Source organism: Anopheles merus, chromosome 2R (assembly GCF_017562075.2).
Source record: "Anopheles merus strain MAF chromosome 2R, AmerM5.1, whole genome shotgun sequence".
NCBI classification, from domain to species: domain Eukaryota; kingdom Metazoa; phylum Arthropoda; class Insecta; order Diptera; family Culicidae; genus Anopheles; species Anopheles merus.
In genome coordinates, this window is record NC_054082.1 from 40781446 (window position 1) to 40802546 (window position 21101).

The following is a 21101-nucleotide window of genomic DNA, read 5'->3' on the forward strand; positions in this document are numbered from 1 at the left end:
GCTATAACTAGAATAAACGATTAATTTAGAACAATTGCTTGATTTGCGAATGTTCCTGATGTCTGTTAACCTTGATCGTATTATTAGGGAGTGGTCTAGAATCTGTCGTCCAGCATTGTTGGTTTGACAAAGACAAACTAGCATCATCCAAATCATATATAAAAACCTCACAATTTTAATTACATGCTCAAATATATACTTTGCAATCGAATTTTGGATGGGTTTTATGATATCTACGTGTATTTGGCATGTTTTAAACCAGTAGCCACATATGCAAGGTGTGATAACGACATATTTGACGAGGTGTATAGAGAAAAAAATAATCCGACTTGTCATACGACAAATGTTTTACCATGTTTGACAGGTTTGCTTTGTCGTCTGTCGTTTACGAATGATTCAAGAGCACTACCTTACACTGTGTGTTTCAGTATGAGCCGCATTCGACGCCATTTTGGTACGCCTTTGTAGATAAAGAACGCGACTTTGTTGAAAATTGGAGACAAGCTTTGAGGAGGCCATCAGGAGACGGTCGAAAACGAATCAAATAGAATTATTTAGTGATTGTGTTGCTAAAAATTCGAAGCAATCCCAGGTGCACTATGTCGGACAGTCAGCAATCGCCATCAGCCGACGCCGGGAAACAAGCTGGCGGCGGTACGTACAACGATATCCTAGAAAACATTCGGGAACTGATATACAAAGACAAAAGCACCATCATGGTCAAGGCAGTGGAGCTGCAAGTGCGTAATGTACATCAGGATCAGGAAATAAAGCTGCTGATGCAGACGCTGCAGGACGCGATACAGCAGAAGGAACAGATGAACAAAGATGTGCATGATCAGCCAGTGATCGAATCGTTCATGGCCAACATGTAAGTGGTTTGGAGTGTAGGTTTGCTTTCTGCATTTCGGGTTTAAAATCCCACTTTCCATGTTTGTCCACCTTCCGCTTCAGAGAGGCCCAGAACAGTGCGACGCGAAAGCAGCTGCAGGAAAAGGTGGAGTCGATCAATGTTCACATCAAATCGAGCGAAATGCTACGCAAACAGCTGAAGAAGGAGAGCGTTACTTTACGGTTCGCTATCGATGACCTGCGCAGACGCATTGACGAGAAGGAGGAAGAAGGTAGGCTAGCACTTAGTGTTGTGCTCTCTGGAGCGCACCCCCGACTCCGATCCGACTCCGACTATTGTTAGTTCGATTCCGACTCCGGCAAAATGGAACCACTAGATCCTCCCGGAGTCGGAGTTGCCCGGAGTCGTCCCGAACCGTCTGGAGTCGTTCCAAGTTAGAGTAGTCGTCGTTTAGAATCGTCCGGAGTCGGCCGGTGTCGATCGAAGACGAGCCGTGTGGTTTAATGTGACTCCAGACTCCGACTCCGACTCCGAATAATGCAGGGTGGACCTACCTTCTGGAGTCGATTCCGAATTTATCGGAGTCGGATCGGAGTCGTCTCCGGATTTTTGCCAACTTTATCCATCATTAGATTGCACTGCTCCGCATGGTATGGATGAACGTTTTTTTTTTTCAAATTGGCGCTTTATTGCTGTTTACTAAACTCCAACAGGAAAAAACATTCATGACGCGCTCGCGGAGACGGCCGCTCGGGCCCAGCATATGACTAAGCAACGATCGGCGGTATCGGCGGAGATGGCGAAACTTCGCGAAGAGTGTCAGTTGAAAATGGCCGAGATGCGCAAGATGGCGGCTAGTTACGAGGAAAGCGCCAAAAAAACGCAAGCCGAAATGGCCGAAAGGAGCAAGGAAATGGAGCACTGTGAAGTGGAGCTAGCGAAGGCCAAGCAAAAGGTTGCCGAAAAGGTGCAAGCCTTCGAGCAGCTGCAAACGGAGAAGGCCACCTTGCAGCAACGCTACGCCGAGCTGAAGAAAAACTACGAAAACAAAGTGGAACGCATGGAACGTTGCTTTCTAGAGGAAAAGACCCGGAAGGATGGTATGTTCACGGAGCTGAACAACGTGAACCAGTGTAAAGTGACCGAGCTCGAGCAAAGTATTGCCAACAGCAAGAGCCAATCCGCTCAGAAGCAACGTTGCGCCGGAGACCTGCATGCCACTGTTTTGAAGCTGGCTCTACAGCTGGAGGCGGCAAGCAATCGCAACAAGGAACTGAAGACAGAACTGGAAAAGCTGAAAACGGGTGGGCTGGAGGCCAATGGTGCGGGAAAACAGGAACCTCCGAAGAATAAACCCAACCTGTTGGCCTTTGGGAGACCGAAAGCGTTCGTGTTTTCGAAAAACGCCAATCCGGCTCCCGATCCGGCACAATCCGCAACTAGCAACACTGAGGTAAGGTTTATTCCGTCATCTTCTGGCTCCCTACTTATGTTTTGTATTTTGTTTTGTTGTGAAACAGTCTTCTTTCCACATGGATAACGACCCGAGTTTCTTGAATAGCGACACTCACTTAGAAGGGCGTAAGTAATTTCGTGCACTTGCACTAGAAACTACCACATTCAATCGCCAGAGCCATTTGATTGTAGTGCCAGATAGCATCAAACGAGCCCCCTCTGTAGCTTACATTGCTAGTGTCTTGTTGCTGCACTAGTTGCTTAATATATGGAATTGTAATAAAATACTTGGTTTGGGTTTTCATTAAATAGCACAAATAATTTATTACATATTAACATGCTGCACCCGAACATCCGGGCGTAAGTTATCCGTAGGACAATGTGTAGCCCATGCTTTCCATGAGCGTTTCCTTAATCGCGGGCTGGAGAGCTTTCTGCATGTAGGTGGTAAGGAGACCGCGCACTCCTTTCGAGAAGAGGTTATCGATTTCGTTGGAGTATGCATCGTCCAACGCTTCGTTCGTTTCCACATTATGCCAGCCCTTGTCCGGATTGGCATGGGCGGCGGGACCATTACCATAGCTGCCCGACGCTGGTCCACCACCGTACGCCGAATAGGAGAACGGATTCCGCTCGGCAAAGAACGTTCTGCTGTTCGGGTCAAGATTGGCGCTCGAGCCGTCTGCCGTCTGTCCAAAACCCTCCCGATCTTCCCCGTCCAGGTTAACGAAGGTGGAGGGCGACAGGAACAGTGCGTCCCCGTCGTTCAGCTTGAGCACATCGTGCAGCCCATCGCTGCCGAACAAATCATCATCCAGATAGTCCAACGATCTTCGCCGGTCGCGCCCGTAGTAGGAGGGTCCGGTCGCTGCGGCTGGCTGGCGGTTGAAAAAGTGGCGCCGTTTCGAGTTGATGCGATACTTGATGCCGCTCGGACCCTCGCAGCTGTGCGCAAAGACGGAGATGAAACCGGGCTCGGAAAAGTGTGAATCGGTGCGCACGTTCGCCTGCCGGCTGCGTTCGCCCAGCCCCGACGGTATGAGCGGTATGGTGCGAAACTCGATGCCCGCGCGCCGTAGCCGTAGGATCATATCGCAGCGACCACCGGACGGGTGCATGATCACGCGCCCACTGATCTGCAGATCGGGAAACTCGAGCTTCGTGTCGAGCGTGCGATTATGCTCGATGAACTGGCACCGATCCACCACGACCCACTGGTGGTTTTGCGGGATCCGGACGCGCAGGTTTGCCACCTCGACTTGTGCGGCGCCCGGGCTGCTGCTGCTACTGCTGCTGGGCGGCTGGAAGTAGGACGACAACGGCGACGAGACACTGTTCGAAGGGCTGTTTAGCTTTTGCTTGTACTCGGACACTATCTGCTGTATCTCTTCGTTGTTGTAACTGTTACTGCTGAACGGCGACCGTTGACCGACGGCATCAAATAGTGTGGGCCGGTGTGGCTGTCCGTTATCGGAAAAATCGATAATAGACTGGTACAGTTGGGAATGATTTTAGGAGAGAATGATGCGCATTGTTAGTAAAAAAGAACATCGTTAAGATGCAAGAAACGGGGATACTTACACTAGAACCCGAGCGTTGCTGGCTTCGCCTGAGCGTTGTATCGAGAGCCGTTTCCAAGCGATTCGAGCATCGCTGTCCGTATAGATTGCGAATTGTTCTGGTACGTCCTAAGGAAAATGGGTCATTGATAAGGTTTGAAATTGAAATGTCATTGATAAGGTTTTGCAGTTCTCAATTATTTGCATAATTTCATCGGAAGAATCGATCCTCTTAGACCTTTAAGATAAATCTTGCGTGTTCCTAATGCTTCTATTGGATTATGGATTGTTGATATTTGGAATCTTGGAACTGACGAAAGTTTCCTTTTTGATCCTACACTAGATTATTTCAAATAATTACTTTTACAACTTTCCAGTCGAATTTGAACGGCCAGGCTGTTGTGAAGGACATATAGCCCAACGTATGTATGATCAGCATGTTTCCAACCTCCACAATCATCAGTACGTCCAGAATCATATCAAAAGAATCATAGTAATACCAGAAACCAAATATTGCCCACAATTTGTATCTATTTCACTTGTTTTCAATATTTGTTGTTTTCGCATTCTTCATACACTACACATAGCAACGAATCATTTTAAACAACACTTCAGTACAGTTCGCACTGGTTTTTCTCGAATTTTCATGTTCACACTGTGGCTTTTCTCCTCCTACCACTTTGACCCGCGAAACAATAGTCAATGAAAGTCTCGGGAGCGCATTTAACTTCACCAAATTACATCACACTTTTCCCATGTGGCTGCAGGGCACTGATCGCAGATGATCACGTTTTAGGCGCATTTGAAGGCGTTCACAATGGTTGTAGAGCAGTTCCGTTTCAGCGCCGTTGCGTCGTTTATTATTGTTTAAAGTTTTTTTTAGACAGTCTTTGTTTGCCTTGTAAAGTTTTGTACTTCACAAACATAAGACTACACTGCGATTTTGCTTACCTAAAACAACATTAGACGTCACGACACAGCACAGAAAGATCCAGAATGGACGACACATTGCACCAATTATGACAAAACGTAACTGAACTTTTTCAAATTCTTTCGGTAATTTTGCACCTGCTGCGTAGCGAGATATCAAGGCTGCACCAGAAACAGACCCTATCGAAGTTGTTGAAACACTGTGCCCTATTTAATTGAGCCGTACTTGCACCGAACACTTGGCGGCGTTGGTGGCGTCGTTATGCTTGCGGAGCTCGCTGGCGGTGGTGGATCGCATAAGCACCACACTAAGAGTTTCGTCGTCGAAAGTCATTTGTAGACTGCCGACTCCACGCCGAACCGAAAGTGGAAACCACCTCCGACCGAAACGTATAAAACCGCCCCAGCTCTCCAGCCAGCCCAGCGTAGCGGATGGTCGGACGGACGCGCAAGAAGGGAAGCCTGCATCCCTAACATGGGTCTTCTCCCCGCCTCTTTATGGGGCCGATTGCAGCTGGCTGCTGCCGTTGCTGTGGGTAAATCTACTGTTTCTGTTTTTTTTACTCAGTTTTATTTCCAGTTCCATTTTGTGGTACATCTTCCGTCCCCATCCATCCCAGGGCATAAGGGTGGCGGGCGAATCGTAAGGGCTGACGAACGAGCCCCGTACTGGGGTTGTATGGGGCACTGCAGCCGAGCCGGGATTTGGTTGGTTTGGCAGCGCCACCGCAGTCTGGATCGGCGTGTCCTCCCACCCATCGGTCCAACCCCCCCCCCCTCCCCCTCCCCCCCATGACTTGCTTGCTGCAAGTCAGGTGCAACGGGTCGGTTTGTCAGCGGGGCCGGGAGGGCGATCACAGTCAAACTGGCATTGAAAATGCGCTGGAAAAGAAAAGTTAAAGACGGAGGGAAAAACGAATACACAAATCACGTTGCGTGAAATGCCTGTCCTCTGGCGCCCCCCTCCCACAAGCACACACACACACACACAAACACATCGAGGCAGGGAAAATACCTGTGTGTTAGCGCCACAGTTTTGAGACCTACCGCTGTGTACCTTGCGCTGCTGCACATATTCTTCGACCGGGGTCGCAGTTCTCTTGGCTCGTTCCGGATCAGTTAACGACGCTAGATGCGTTCTGGTGCGGGCCTGCTTTTCTGTAGCTTGCCCTGAGCGTATATCTTCGAACGAACCCCGCTAACCATACCGGAGGGCTGCGTGAAGAACTCTACCAACGAGTTTGGTTAGAGGTTGCTTGCTGCACATGGCTTGGTGCAAAACCTTGACGCGTTGTATGCGCTGATGGCATTGGTGTCCCATTTGTAATGTGAATGTTTTCCTGCCGAACGTGTTTTAAAGAGCTGATAAAATGTTGCTTAAAATATTCATAGGAAAATGCAGCATCAGAAACAATTGCTCGAGAATGTCAATCTTATCTTGCTGCGATCCTAAGACTTCTTTATCGCTTTACATCTTCAATTACTGTTTCATCGCATGACAAGCATTTAGTTGAATTTCAAGCAAAATATCTAATCATAATATCCAATCTTTTTCGAAAAACTCTATGTAAAAGTTAATGATGTTAAATGTTCGTTAGCTCTATGTTGCGATATTACGCTCTCTGTAACATTAGCCGTTTTACTCCCTCCTTTAAGCATATGTCGGATATGAAACAATTTAAAAATCTAGGTACATGATCTAGGTTAAAATCTAGGTACTAGGTAATCTAGAAAGACCGATTTCTCCAATTTTATCAAATTTTTTTCTTTGGCTCAAAACGCTAATTCCTACGCTGAATTCTTACAATATTTCCTACACTAATTCCTACATTATACTTGCCAAATCTGGACCAGCTCCAAGTATCGTTCCGAATCCGGAACAGTTCCAGATACTGCTTTTAGAAATTTAGAGAATAATCGGGAATCTGGAATCGGGAGCTATTTCTCGTTCAGTATGGGTTAATATTTGTTTCTAGGACCGGTATGGATTTAGTATCATTTTCAGTACCGGTATGGGTTCAAGATAAGTTCCTGGACCGGTATGGGTTGATGATCGATTCGCGAACTAATATGGGTTCAGGATAGGTTTTAGGGCAGATATGAGTTTATGATTTGTTCCTGGACCGGATGTGATTATGATAGGTTGCAGGACATATACGTGTTCATGATCGGTTCTAAGACTTGGGTTCTTCATGAATTCCAGGGTCGATATGGATTCATGATCAGTGCCAGGACCGCTATGGGTTCATGATCAATTCCAAGACCAGTATGGTTCCTTGATAGGTTCCAGGGCAGGTTTGGGTTCATAATCAGTTTTTAGGCCGTTTTGTGTTCAGTGTCGGTGCCTGGACCGGCATAGATTCAGTATCAGGTTCAGCACCGGCATTAGGTCTTGTGCAATTTTTTTAACCAGAAAAGTGTATGTATTGGTGTCAGGACCAGTATTGGTTTTTTTGGTATTAGGGCGTTAACAGATCGTCATAAGTACCTCGTTTTAATTGAGTGTCCAGACCATTAACTTCGGCGTACTCTTTAGAGTAAACGGAGATCTTTGAACTAGTATTATGAAAATGCCCAAAAATGACAGTTGTTTGGGAAAGTTATTAGTAATATAACAAACTTTTGCTCAATGTTCTATTATGATAATTTTGCTAAAGATGTCTGTGAAAAACTCGTACTTGTCCCGGAGTTTAAACATGTCTCCCGGGAATAATAATATGAATGTTCAGGATATTGCTATATTTTCCCTATCGTGTATTGTCTCGTTAAAAAGTCTATTTTAATATGTTTAATAGGTTGTACAGTTGTACTTTTTTACTGGACGAATATTTCTCCTACCATATATACATACTACCTACTACACTACTGCCACATTTGCCCTTGCGCACGCGCGAGCCACAATTCGTGGCAAAAGCTTTGGCCGACGCCAATGTGTAGCGATTGAAAATTTGCCAGCAGTCACCGGTTAGTGCACGTGTGTGTATCCAAATCGTCCGTGTGTGACAAGTGTCAGCGGTCGGTTGCTCCGGTAGGACAAGTTAAAAACGAAATAGAAAATAAGAGAGGAAAAAAACGCCATCCCAGAGATGGCAAGATAATAGGACACGCTTTGTGGGGGAGAGGGCGAAGCAATAAAAAGCGAAAAAGAGCCGATTTTGAGGGGGGAGAGGGATCTACAATGATCGTGCACACACCCACCTGCGAGGGAAGATGAAGTGAAGTTTCTGGCCTCAGTCACTGGAACGGTCGGCAAGGCGAAGTAGCTGCAATTGCTACGAAAAACAAGCGTGTGCTATCTTTTTCCGCAGAAACTACCAGTGACCCTTGTCAAGATTAGTCGTTTGTTACTTTTTTTTGCCTTTTTGGCAGGGTAGAGAGGGTGAAAATGTGGCAAACGGAACACACACACGCATCATGCGCTAGAGGAGGGCACATGAAACGAATTGGCTTCCAATCGGAAAGACAATGGGCATTCATTTCTCCAGCACAACAAAAATCGACAGAAAGTGAATCTGATTGTGGTGAGCCTAGAGTGTAGTAGGAGAGAAGGGGCGGATTCGTGCATTTGCTAGTACGCCGTCGCTCGCTGTTTGCCACTCAGCCACCCGGAGGTGACAACATAAACCCTATCATCGTTGGGTGGCACCACCGGGCCACCAAGCACAAGACAGATGAAAGCGAGCGAACATAGGAAGAAGGAAACCACCGTGGTACGTTTGGAGTAATTCGACACATCGAATTATCGTCTAATTTTAGCGTTACAAGACACTGCTATGTCTGCTACCTGTTTCTTATTACGCCTATTTGTGGCGCTAACAATAGGTGGGATGATGTGGTGGTGGTAGCCTATAATCATCTTCGTCGTTGTCGTAGTCCTCCGAACGAACAATAATGTCACTTTTGCGTTGTTGGATATTATGCATATTGTTGTTATCGAGTTGGATTGTGGTAAGCTTTGCAATTATTTGCACAAACTGTGTTTGCTCACATGGTTTGCGCATTAAGCAATAGAGTTGAACTGCCGTTGTGTTATGACAATGTGTTACGCATGCAACTGTCTATTATGGCATCATTTCGTTTCGCTAATCGTATCCTTTTGTAGAAGGTATTTGAATGAAGATGTTATTGTTTTCATCTCGTTCAAGGTGGATGAATAACCTTCGCAATTTCTATGAACAAATCCATAGATACTTAGTTTGGGGTGATTAGGGATGAATTCGCTAATTTCAATCGCATTCCCAATTGCAATCGCAATCAGAATCCCAATCGCAATCCCAATAAAAAACCCAATCGAATCCCAATTGGAATGCCAAACGAATCCCAATCCCAATCAGAATCTCAATCGAATCTCAAACGAATTCCAATCCCAATCCCAATCAAAATCCCAAACGAATCCCAATCCTAATCGAATCGTAATCAAATTCCAATCGCAAAGGAATCTTTTAGGGATTCAAATCCTACAAACGGATCCGATCCGATCGAATCTTTCTAGGGATTGAATCTTCGAATCTTCCGAATCCTGAATCTCTCAACACTACTGTGACTGGACTGTACGGGACATAATAGATCGTTTCCAACTCCACCAACATCGTTGAACTTGATCGCCTGACTGATCAATGAATCCGAAAAGGATGTGGACAAAAGTGAACGATCGCAAATATATTATGTTTTGTTTTACAATAAAAACATCAACTGTGAAAGCATTTAAGGAAAATTGTTCAATATAAAACTTAATTTGTAACATGGTTAAGTAACCTTAAGTAAATAATAAACTGTGCAAGAAACATACTCCCACCACGTCGTGGCAGCACCAAATCTGGAGACTGCTGCAGACTGCAGATCTGAAGAATGCAGACAAGTGACCGAACGTAAGAATGATGCATACCGAGCAATGCAGCAACGGCGTAGAACGTGGGCATTCACAGAGGAATATAAGCGGCTCAGACGCGAAGAGAAACGAGTTAATGTTTCGAAAGGAAACGAAAAATAACAAGGCACCCAGAACCGACGAAATCACAGTTGAACCGGCCAAGAATGGAGGAATGGTGCTCGACTAGAAAATGAAATTCATCAAATTGTTACTGAGGTGTGGGATAACGAATCATCGATGCCCTGTGATTGGAATCTCGGTATCATCTACCCCGTATACAAGAAGCGAGATAGGTTGGACTGCAACAACTACAGGGGTATTACGGTGTTGAATACCGCCTATAAAATAATCTCCCTGATCCTTCAGGATCGCCTTGTCCCGCACGTCGAAGAGATCGTCGGAAACTATCAAAGAGGATTTCGAAACGGAAAATCAACCACTGATCAGATCTTCATCATGCGGCAGATCTTGGAGAAGATGGTTGAATACACACACGACACATACCATCTCTTCATTGACTTCAAAGCCGGATATGAAAGCATAGCCAGGGTAAAACTGTACGACGCTATGAGCTCTTTTGGAATCCCGGTCAAACTGATAAGGCTAGTTAGAATCACTTTGACGTCACTTGCCAGGGGAAGGTGGATGGAAAACTCTCAGGACCTTTTGCTACTATCAAAGGTCTGCGCCAGGAGGACGGGCTTGCCTGTCTCCTATTCAACTTGGCGCTAGAGAGCGCCATCCGTGACTGGACGGTGGAGATTTGAAGTCGTCCGAAAATTCACCTATCTTGGGTCAAAGGTCAGCAACGACAATGTCATGGTAGTTGAGTTGAGGTGCGCGCAAGGATGCTGACTGCCAATCGGTCATCCTACAGTCTGAGATAGCAGTTCACCTCATAGAACCTGTCGCGACGGACGAAGCTGGTACTATGTAGCTTGTAACCTTTGTTTTGTGTAGTGTTTTTAATAGATATCTTGCTTTCATGTTCAGCTCAAATAAGAACAATGTGACAAACTTATTTGGTGCAATAACCGTAGTCGGTCTTGGACTGCGCCTTGGACTTAGCTATCTATGTCTTCAGGCCTCCAGACTTTCATCAAGAAGCTTTTCATTCACCCTTATGACCTGCATGCTTCCAACTCATCACGTCACAGCGTAATATGCCTGTCACTGTATCTTGTGTGTGCTTCGAGATCATTCTTATACCTTATTATTATACCACGAATGGTATGGAAAAGTAGATGAAAACATACGCAGCTCTCTGGCAGGTGTAGACAAAATAGGTTAAAGAAATGGTAAAAAAGTATGCGCGTTTTTGCTCCAAACAAAAATGTGTCGAGCGCGTGCAAATATATGATAAACAAGTAATAAGAAAGAGGCGCTGCGTTGGGTCAACGGTAATTTAATTATGATTCATGACAGTGCGAAAACGCCCTCAAAAGTCTTGAGCAACATAGCGCGCGGATGATTTTTTGTTTTGTTTTTCTTCGACAAGAGGGAATACTGTTGTTGCCTTCCTTTGGCAAATATTTTCCCCCGTGTATTTAACGATTCAACGGGCAACGGTTCCAATAGCCTTTTTTCCAGCCAAACATGCTGCGCTTTTCGCAGATGGATCACGATCGTAGGAGGGTGGGAAAAGGGCGATACACATCTGCATAGTGAGGTTCCGGGCATGGCGGGTTTCGTTGCCGCCAAACGTTGTGTGTGTGTGTGTTTGTGGACGGACAGGTGCCGGGTGTAACAATAAAGGCCACCAGGGGCCTAACCAAACGTGTGCCCGAATGGGGAACATATTTAACATTTCAAGAACCCTCCTCCCGGGAGAAAAATCAAGTGGGCCAATTTTCCGGACATAAAAACACGAACCAGAACACCATCACCACCGCCGTTTGTGTGCGTGTAGAAAGTGAAATAAGGTCAGGTCGGCAACCGCGGGCGGGTTAGGTGCAGAAGGTAGGCGCTATCTGATGCAACAACGAACCCGTGATTGGCCGCTTTTCCTGTGCAACCTAAAAACATAAAACGGTGCAGGCACAGGTGGGGTGGCGCTGCCTGTGCCCATCTGATTTTCACCTAAATGGCACACATTTGGGTGTTAACTCTTTGCTTTTGAAGGGAGGGGCGCAGTTTTTGTTTTCGGTGGCTTTTCGCTTTTGCGCCGCGTCTCCGCCGGGAGTGGTGTCTTGCGAGAATGCGCAGTAGTCGTTTTAATGTGGCTAGATAAACCTCTCGAGGTACCCGGAGCGGAGCGCTGTGTTGTCGTGGACCGGGTGACACACAATGGTGATGGTGGTGGCGCTGGGTCTTAATGCTTTGGCCGAAGAATATCAGCAGCTTCTTTCGTGGTGGGGTTTCGTGCTGCGTCTCGTTTGTAGTTAAGCCGCATTGAGAGACGCGCTTTTTTTAGGCGCTTCTTCGCTATCGCACATCTTTCTGGGGCAGGCGTGGTGCGCCCTCATCACTTGCTTTGGCGCGAAACTTGGCGCCGTAGATTGTTTGCAGTTCATTTAGCTCAGCGTTGGGTGTGTTACCAAATTGCGCTGCAGGAGGGGAAAATAGGGTAGCAGATTGCAGATTTGCACACTGAATGAGGAAATTCCGCTTAAGGTGCGGGAAAGCGTCCATTTTCCAAGTGGTCAGCTGTGAATGCATGAGAAGTTTTGACACTTTTGTGTGCCTGTTTGGCACCGAATAACGTCCTTGATGAGGTGTAGGGAAAAAAGTTGAATTTTCCTATTTCAGTAGGGTGAAAAATTTACTTAAATTTAGAATTTTGCGAAGGTTTTTGTAAATAACTTAAATAATTGTAATACTATTGGAAACAAATTCCAATACGTGTGTTATTATATTCTTATAAGTTAATGCCGCGCTTCACTATATCGGATGCTTGAAATGTAAAACTGGTAACAAGCACATTATTTTAGGAATTTCCCTACAACAGTTTTACTATTTTTGTTTATTATTTCACAGCTGAGTTTGCGCTCGTTTTTTTGTTTGCCCGCCTGGTCATTTTTTTTGGTTATATTTTGAAGACCTCACGACTATGTACATGCCGCCCCAGCATCAGCATTCATCGCACTGTATGGAAACAAGAGTGGGCAGAGTTATTTAAAAGTATCGCTAAAACAGTTATTAGCGCTCGAAGCTAACAAATCCCCAAGAAACATTCGCTCGGTGTCGAGCAAGACACAGAACAACAGGAACGACAAGTACCTCTCATCGCAAAGGGTGTGCGATTTATGCTTTTTATATACACATCATGTTCGTGTCGAGCGTAGTTTAAAAACCAAAAACTGCTTAACCATGTTTGTGCAATTGCCTTTTTGTGTGCTGCATTAATGTTAGTACGACCGTGATGTGCCACACGATCGCCCCCGCAGGCCCCCGGCGGCACCTGGAGAACAACGGCCTGCAACGTGCAGTTTGTGCAGTTCAATCGAAGTTCGATCGAGAGACAGGGAACGGGGTTTAGTATTTGTAAACCTTCTTATGCAATAGCGCGATAAAACGAAGAACGGTGAAATCAGTTAATTGATCATTTTAATTGCTGTACAATTGTTTCCCCCGTGCTTGCGGCGCGCGATTAGCTTCACAAAGCCGGGGTGGTTTTCTTTCGCGGTCTATTGATGTCACCTAGTATCAACTCTTCCCTTTTCCGGTATGTCTCTAGTGCGATTTTGCAAGAGGAAGTGTTTTTTTCTGATGTGGCTATTACGGTTTAACGTCCATCTTTCTGCAACACCCACAATGCGCATTCGGAGCGTATATAAACATGGCTGTGTTATACGCTGCTTTATATTGCTGTTTAGGCAGAAGCTTTAGAAGAACCACTGCTGTGCTGCACAACCACACACCACATGGACGGTAAATGGAAACAGAAAGAAAATCAATTCGAATCTAAACAATGTTGCCAATGCTAGTGATAGTGTTACTCTACTACCTGCTCATGAGACGTCGTTACTTGTTGTGCTCGATTCGAGACAGTGTGCAGTTATTTCGCGATTCTTTTTGGTGGCGATAGAAATAATGCTTGCATTGCCAACAGTTTACACCCCGCCCGGAGAGTGGACAAATGGCGTGTCCGAGTAGATGTGGCGAATGATACAAATGTATGCTATCAACTGGCTCGCAAATAGACTCCAATACATCCTAATCTCTTACCCCTGTCTGCTTGAAACGAGTGTGTTACAGCTGTTGTCACTAGTTTAGATAGAGTGCGACGCAGCAGATGTTGTGCTTTTGTGGTTTACTCTGTTTTTTTACCCCACCGAATGCTAAAACCTACCCACCCACACTACACTCCACCCTTCCCTATCCCTCCCCGCCCCAAATCAGCGAACCACGATGTGTGCTCCTGTGTTTGGGTTTCTCTGGTTCTCTACATTTTTTTTTATATGCCCTCATATTCCGGTTCAATATAAACAAGTTAATATAAATATACAAGCTACATTGCGTTCACCAAAAACTTACTAGAAATGTACAATACAACCTCACTATCTCTCCTTTTCTCTCCCCGTGCCAGATAAAACCTTACACCATGCTGTCTTTTCTCGTTCAGTCCATCAATTTGCATCACGGATAGTCGTCGTTCATTGTGGTTCTCTTGGCTTATTTTGAGTTGATAGTTAAACCGAACAGAATCTCATCCAGAAATGAGACTTTGGTCGTAGAGCGTTTCGTGTTGGTTTTTGAGCGCCTCGTTTCATTCGACGCGATTGCTCGTCGGACAAGTGCAATGTCACACACCCGCACGTGTGCATTCTCTTCGTTTTGGTTGTTTATTCTCTTGGCGAAGTTGGCTGTTGTGGTTGCTGCTGCTGCTGCTGCTGCTCTTGCTGCAATAGCACATGGTTCCGCCTTCGAAGGTTGAACGAAATGGCAGCCGCTGACATGAGCGAACTGTTGGATAATCCGGACAGTGTGCCACTGCCGCTGCTGCTTGCGCTGCTACCGCTGCTCATGCTCCCAGTATCTTCCGTATTGCTACTGCTGCTGCTGCTGGGGCTGCCATCGGAGGAATTGCTGCCACTGGGATAATTGCCATCGACAGTGCCGGTGACTTCACCACTGCTCGGCTGTGGCGCTGCAATTCCTGCCGGATTGTTAGCGTAAAGATGCGCATTTTCACGCGCACCAAATCTCATAGTCACACCATACTCGTCCCGGTATTGCTCTTCCGGGTGGAAGGGTGCCCGCTTTGATTCATCCGTCTGCGCGTCTGTCTGGCCGGCACGAACTCCTACCATTGACCTGCTGGCACTGGCGGCACGGCTAATATTGTTGATCTGCTCCTCAAAGTACCGATCATCGAACAAGGGCTGTGCCGGTGGCTGCTCGGCCTGGTCAGTCCCTTGCACGACGACGGCCTGCTGTGGAATATTCTGCAGCCGATTGTTCGTTGCGTCGGCACTAGGGTCGGGTCGGCCGGTTCGTGGTTCGATTCTCGCATTATCCCCATTGTTTAGCTGCTCCTCTATGCTTTCGTCGCCCGGATTGCCGTCCTGATTCATGATAATCTCGTGACACAGTGGGCAGCGATCCTGCACGTACAGCCACTTTCGCAGACACACGCCGTGGAAGTAGTGATTGCATCGTGTAATCTTTGCCGATGTCATATCCTGTAGCCGATGGGATGGGGTGGTTGATAACCGAGAAGAATAAAGGAAAGAAGGGTTGTTAGTTGATGAGTGAAATTGGCCGCTGAAAATCCAAAATTTACCTGATAGCAAATGGCGCACACATCGTCAAACTGCTGCAGTTGGGCGGTGGTGGCTTCCGGCAGCGAGGAAATTTTGTGCACCGCCGTTCGGCGCTTCATAAACACGACCCAGCCGGCACGCGCCTCGCACCAGATGTTGAAGTACGCATGGATGCCCATCATCAGCGCACGGATGGCACCGCCTATTGGAATCATTTCTAAATGTAAGCGAGGCATCAAGCAGTACAAACCCGACATTTCGTATGGAAGCGGGGAATATGGGGAATATGGGGGAAATTGTACAAGGAATGGGGATTGGGGTGTTAGGGGTGGTAGTAAAATATGCAATGGGGGGCAAAGGGCAGTGAGAGTAGTCGTGTCCATAATTGTTGTTTGGTGGTTTTAGTGGTGATTTGTAGGGATTTGTTTGTACAAAAATATAAGCAACACAAAAAAATGGGGAAAAGAAGGAAAGGAAAGAATGAGAAAGAAAGGAATTTGTAAATAAAACAAAGTAAAAATAACACAAAAACCTGTGCTGTACTTTACAACCTTCTGACCCATTTAAGTGTGAAATGAAAAATGCGTTCTGAGTGCCAAAGTTAGCTAATTAGCTTTAATCCATTCTTAAATATTCCCTTTCCTGTTCAAAAGTAACTTTCTATTTACTTTTACAGCTTTAGACTGTAATGATGCCTTCAATGTTTTTTTTACAATTTTAAAAATTAAACCTAACAATTAACACAAACACCAATATTCATGCACTTAGTTAACCCAATGAAAAAGTGTTTAATGTGTAATTAAAACCCCATAAAATATAGACTCAGCTTCCACTAATGGTACAATACCATAAAAATATAAAAGCAAAAAAGAACTGAAAAAATCTTCCCTACTATTAAAAACAGAATGCAATGAACGGAAAACTTAAAAATAATTTAAAGGTAATAGAAAAAAAAACTATCGATGCATATGGAAAGCACGAGGAAGGTGAAATACATGCTTGTCTGATTACATTGATTCAGAAATGCTGCTACAAACGTAGGTCAACTACTAATTAAAAGAATTATAATTTGTAAAGGGTAGTTTTGCAAGTGTATAATAGATTTGCATCGTGTCAAATGTTAACCAAATCTTACGTTTAATTTTCACACAAACGCCTAGCAAACTACCAAACAACAAGCTATTGGAGAGGAAAACGACAGCAAATAAAAGGCACTGGATGGAGTCTGCAAGGCGTGGAGCATCCCGAACAAACGAAATCGTGCTTACCGGATTCAAAAATCAATATCCAGGCGCCATTAAAGAAGAGGAATATGCCGAAACAAAATTCGACCGAATTTCCAAACGCGCGAATATAGTACACGTAATCGTCCAGCTTCTCCCAGAAGGTTTGTCTCCGGGCATCGAGCAGGAACAGCGTGTATGTTGCCAAACTCACGAGAACCTATAGCAAAATGTGAGAAGCACGGCTTGTAAGTGATTTTGAACACAACGGCTGCCTAATCTTTAGATTCCTTGCTCGAGATTGGTGCCTGCTCTTTTCCGAGTTGGTGCTACACTACTTACCTTAACAATCACTTCAACAGAGAATGCTGTCACCGCTAGCAACCATGTGGATGGGGAGTGACTGGCCCATAGTACGGCCAGCAGGGATCCGGGCGCAATGAGAAGGAAAGCACACACTATTAATGCCCGTGCGTGACGCTTGCTGTGAAATGCAAACAAACCCCGCATAGTGGCGTGTGAATATCAAACGTCATCAACATCAGCTGGTAGTAGTTGTAAGAGTGATACAGTGAACATAACCGGGGCGGGGCGGAGAGGTGTTCGTGTGTTGTTATGGCAATCGAGAGAGGGGAGGAACCGATTTTAGTTGGAAGTTTGGAAACCACCATACTTACCGCGAGGGATTGCGGGCCGCACTCAGTGACATTAGTATGGGTGCAACAATGTTGTGCAAAAAGTGCAGTAAAGCCGTCACGAGCAGGCACATATTGCGGCACAACCGAACAATGCGCTTGTCCGGCGACAGCGAGGTGAGCCCGGTTTGCAGCGCTAAAATGTAGAAAAGTATCGCCGACACCGTACCGATCGATTTGTCCTCGTCGTAGTCTTCGGACAGCAGGAACAGCTGGAACATCTTGCCGATGTAGTGGCAGATCAGCGAAATGATGCTGGTCATGCCGAGGACGGCCGTGAGCGTTTCGCACCCGCTGACCAGTACACTCTGCACGGTGGCCGCAAACCGCAGCGGTGCCTCGGACGACATCAGCAGGCTGACGAGATGTTCGGTCAGCCGAATGGTCCAGAAGACGCGCAGCACGCACGGCACGTTCAACCTCTGCCATTCGTTCTCGATCAGCGTTGCGATGCCAAAGTTGCTGGCAAAGTTCCGTGCGTGCTGGTAGCCGCTCAGGATCGTTTTGACCACGTCGAACGAGGAGCTCCACAGGGCAATCTTGGACAGCACGAGCGGCAGGATCGCGGCAAAAGCGGGGGAATGTTTAAGGACTAGCGACGGCAGTGGCAGCATTGCAAGCAAAAGTGGCATTAGGAAGCTGAACGGAAGCGCTTTTTGGACGATTTTGTGCCTAGAAACGGGTGAAGAGGGAGAACAAACACATTGAATTAGGGCGGTGTTTCGATTTTTCTGTTTGCTGATGCGTTTGTGTGAGGGTTGTTATTGCTTACCGTGGTCCCAAATGAATGTAGGCAAAAATGACTCCCATCAGCCATTGGGCGAGCAGGTGGGGCAGTATTGAGATCAGTACACCTCCCGGGTCGAGCAGACGGTCCATGTTGAGTGATAGTACGTCCTCCAGCAGGCTCGGACTGTCCGATATTACCGACAGGGCGGAGACATTGCTCCAGTATGACAGAAAGATCAATCCAACGGAGACCATGTACATGTACACGATCACTAAATGGCGCGTCCATAGCATAAACACACACGCTGCACTAATGGCACCTGTAGAGTGGGAGACAAATGTGTGAAAAAATCATTAGAATTCAAACAATTCATAATTTAATAAACAGATTAATGTCAATGTTAATGAATAGTTCGTCATATTTCAAGAAATCATGCATAGTATATTGCACCTTCAAATCATCAGTAACGCCTGTATCTTCGTTATCTCACTGATTACACAAAAAACGCACTGTTGAGAGTGTGTTCCTCGTGCGTTGACGCACATTTTACAATGCTCACTTCTGTTCCGTGAGTTGTTTGCACATTAGTATGGCCATTGGAAGCCAAACAACAAAGACAGCATTTGTCGGTGCATGAATATGGAATTGGCTTGAAACACGGTGTACGGTTGTACTATGACGTGAAACTCCTGTTCCTGCTTAAGTGATCGTGCATGTTTTGTGAGGGGTTGGGATGGCGTGCCAGGGGTCGGTGCGCCATCGTCCACGTCCACGATTAATCCACGAACGATACGCCACCCAACCTCCCCAATCAGCTAATACACAGGCCCTTGTATTGGGCCGGCGGAACGCACAGCTGAAACGTTATCAGGAAAACATGCTGAATCATTGAACCAATACCTGCCACGCTTTGGGTGGGATCCACCGTATATGCATACAAACTGCTTTCGTTTCAATTATTTAAAATCGCGTGGTAAGTTAGTTTTAAAAGTATATGGGTTTTTTTTTAGAAAAGTATCGGCGGTTTACTAGGTCTTGGGAACATATTCATTATTAATTGATTGGTTCGAACGGTCCCCGTTTGTCACGCGATGGTTTACCAGCGGCAACATTCCGAAAGCAATCGATGAAAAGCGATAAGGAAACAACAACAAGTGTTCCGGCAACTAATGCTTCAATTCTACTATATTGAGACAAATCCGAACTGTAACTACAGAATAGCCCGGGCTTAGAGCAACGACACAAAACCCCTCTATTAGCAGAGAATTTAATATAGCGGTGGAAATGGTTCGCTCTACGCCGGCAACCGACATGATTCGTTCGCGAGGCGTGATGCTGCCGTTGGGCCTATTGAGCATGACGGGCTGGTTTTGGTTCATTAACTCTTCATCCCTTGGCCAGCATCTTGAAGGTCGGACAGCCACAGACAGACCGAGCGGAAACAGCTCTACTACCTGTGACGCATTTAGAAGCTTGATGGTGTGGATACACTAGAACAATAATGTTAAATCCACGAAGCCACCAGCCAGTTGCATTGGTTTTGTAGGCAGTTGGGAAGATTCAAAAATGCATACATAAAAGTGACGTCAATGAACGGCGGCCGAGGCGCGAGCGATGGAATTTGATAAAAGGTGATACATTTTCTTGCATCCTTGCCCGGGGAAGAAGGAATGGAGATCACTGGCCTACAGCACGCCATAGAGAATGCAGAACGACCAGATTCGTTCAATGGGGGGGTATGCAACAGAGACGGGTTGCACCGAACTAACCTACATCCGAGCCAAGGCTACGGCCTCCCGCTGTTGCGTCTGTGGCAGGTGTGCGTGTATGTGTGTATGAGTGTGTGGATGATGTTCGCATGTTCTTTGCAAACAGGTTGGCTGACCCTGTTCGATGCTGCCGGGGATAGGGAGACAGCCGCACAGGTACGGTAGCAGACGGTGCAGAAAGAACAGTTAGAGCAGCATATTAGAAAGATGCTTGGCAAGATGGATGATGACCACGACGACTTTTCCTCCTAATGATGCACAGCATTTTCTGAGCACGGTTTGCAGATGCGGACCACAGGGTGAAGTTAATGATCGAACGGCCGCCTTCTACCCACTTACCGAACAGACAGATTAGAAACTTCAGCACGGCGAGCGAGACGAACTTGTACACCTCGATGCTGTCCTGCATCCCTCGGTCGTCGTCCGGAAGCATTGCAGCAACGGGCGGGGAGTCCAGATTGATGGCGCTACTGTTTGCGGGCTGGCCCGCTGGCTGCCCAATCGGCACGCCCATGCCAATCTTGAGGATTTCGTCGATGATGAACAGGCTGGGAACGCGCATTATTACGTCCACCAGACCGAGGACCTTCGTGCGTACCACGGACATTTTCGACGGGTGAGGGGGAGGGATGGGGGGTAGTAGCAGTGCAGGCTGTGACGTTTTTATTTGCACTCACTGATAAATAGTAGTAAAAAAATATGTATATATGTACACAACACAGTCACACGCACACACAGCTAGCTATTTTCACTTCATCACCAGAGTTGACCCACTTGGTGCGCGCGGGTTGGCGGGTTTTTGGGCAATGCAAATTTTAGAACGCTGATAAACGTATTCTGTTTGCCACTCGAGCGGCGGAACTGAGCGGTCTGGTTTGGTGCAGCTGTGTTTGGTAGTAATAATTGACCGAATGGATCCAAACGACACATCACTGCTGGGTTCCTGCGCCGCCTTCCATTATGCGTTGCCACAGCTGTGGTGCTCGCGGAGCTCTGGCGAGAAAAGCTCTGGTTCGAGGGCCACCACCACCGTCACACACTGCACAATTTAGGGATATTTTTGCATGCCACACATGCCGTAAGACCTAACTTGGGATACTCGGTTTTAAGCACTTTCCGTAGCGGGATGTTTGTTTTTCGATCGATTTGTCGTAATTCCGTGGGACTGCAGGACAGAACAGTTTCGTTGGTGTTATTTTTTGCCCTTCTGTTCATGGGCAAGGTGTTTAGAGGCATGGTAGCGGTGAAATTTCGAGAGTGTTTTGACGTTGTGACGTTGCGAGCAACATTTGGTGGGAATATGTTGACTTGA

The 21101-nt window shown here is 46.4% G+C and overlaps 3 protein-coding genes across 4 annotated transcripts; 1 reads left to right on the top strand and 2 right to left on the bottom strand.

Moving 5' to 3' along the window:
- Window positions 1–395: 395 nt before the first annotated feature.
- On the top strand, window positions 396–2593 carry LOC121590454 (paramyosin-like). Its single transcript, XM_041910167.1, has 4 exons — window positions 396–871; window positions 955–1124; window positions 1567–2306; window positions 2374–2593. Exons 1-4 carry the CDS (start codon window positions 600–602, stop codon window positions 2440–2442), a joined length of 1251 nt encoding a protein of 416 aa, XP_041766101.1. The 5' UTR covers window positions 396–599; the 3' UTR covers window positions 2443–2593.
- Window positions 2590–5229, bottom strand: LOC121590453. The gene is made up of 3 exons (XM_041910166.1): window positions 4819–5229; window positions 3890–3996; window positions 2590–3798 (listed from the first exon to the last, which is right to left on the bottom strand). The coding sequence occupies exons 1-3, from the start codon at window positions 4874–4876 to the stop codon at window positions 2674–2676; spliced, it is 1290 nt and encodes a 429-aa protein (XP_041766100.1). The 5' UTR covers window positions 4877–5229; the 3' UTR covers window positions 2590–2673.
- Window positions 5230–12591: 7362 nt separating this feature from the next.
- Window positions 12592–21030, bottom strand: LOC121588271 (protein TRC8 homolog). Of its 2 annotated transcripts, none has more exons than XM_041906006.1 (7): window positions 20129–21030; window positions 18063–18339; window positions 17273–17962; window positions 16938–17079; window positions 16641–16815; window positions 15393–15589; window positions 12592–15291 (listed from the first exon to the last, which is right to left on the bottom strand). In XM_041906006.1, the coding sequence occupies exons 1-7, from the start codon at window positions 20394–20396 to the stop codon at window positions 14452–14454; spliced, it is 2589 nt and encodes an 862-aa protein (XP_041761940.1). In that variant the 5' UTR covers window positions 20397–21030; the 3' UTR covers window positions 12592–14451. The 2 variants fall into 2 exon arrangements, with proteins under 2 accessions (XP_041761940.1, XP_041761941.1); XM_041906007.1 differs by having other exon boundaries at window positions 15393–15574; window positions 20129–21029.
- Between the last annotated feature and the right edge of the window lie 71 nt (window positions 21031–21101).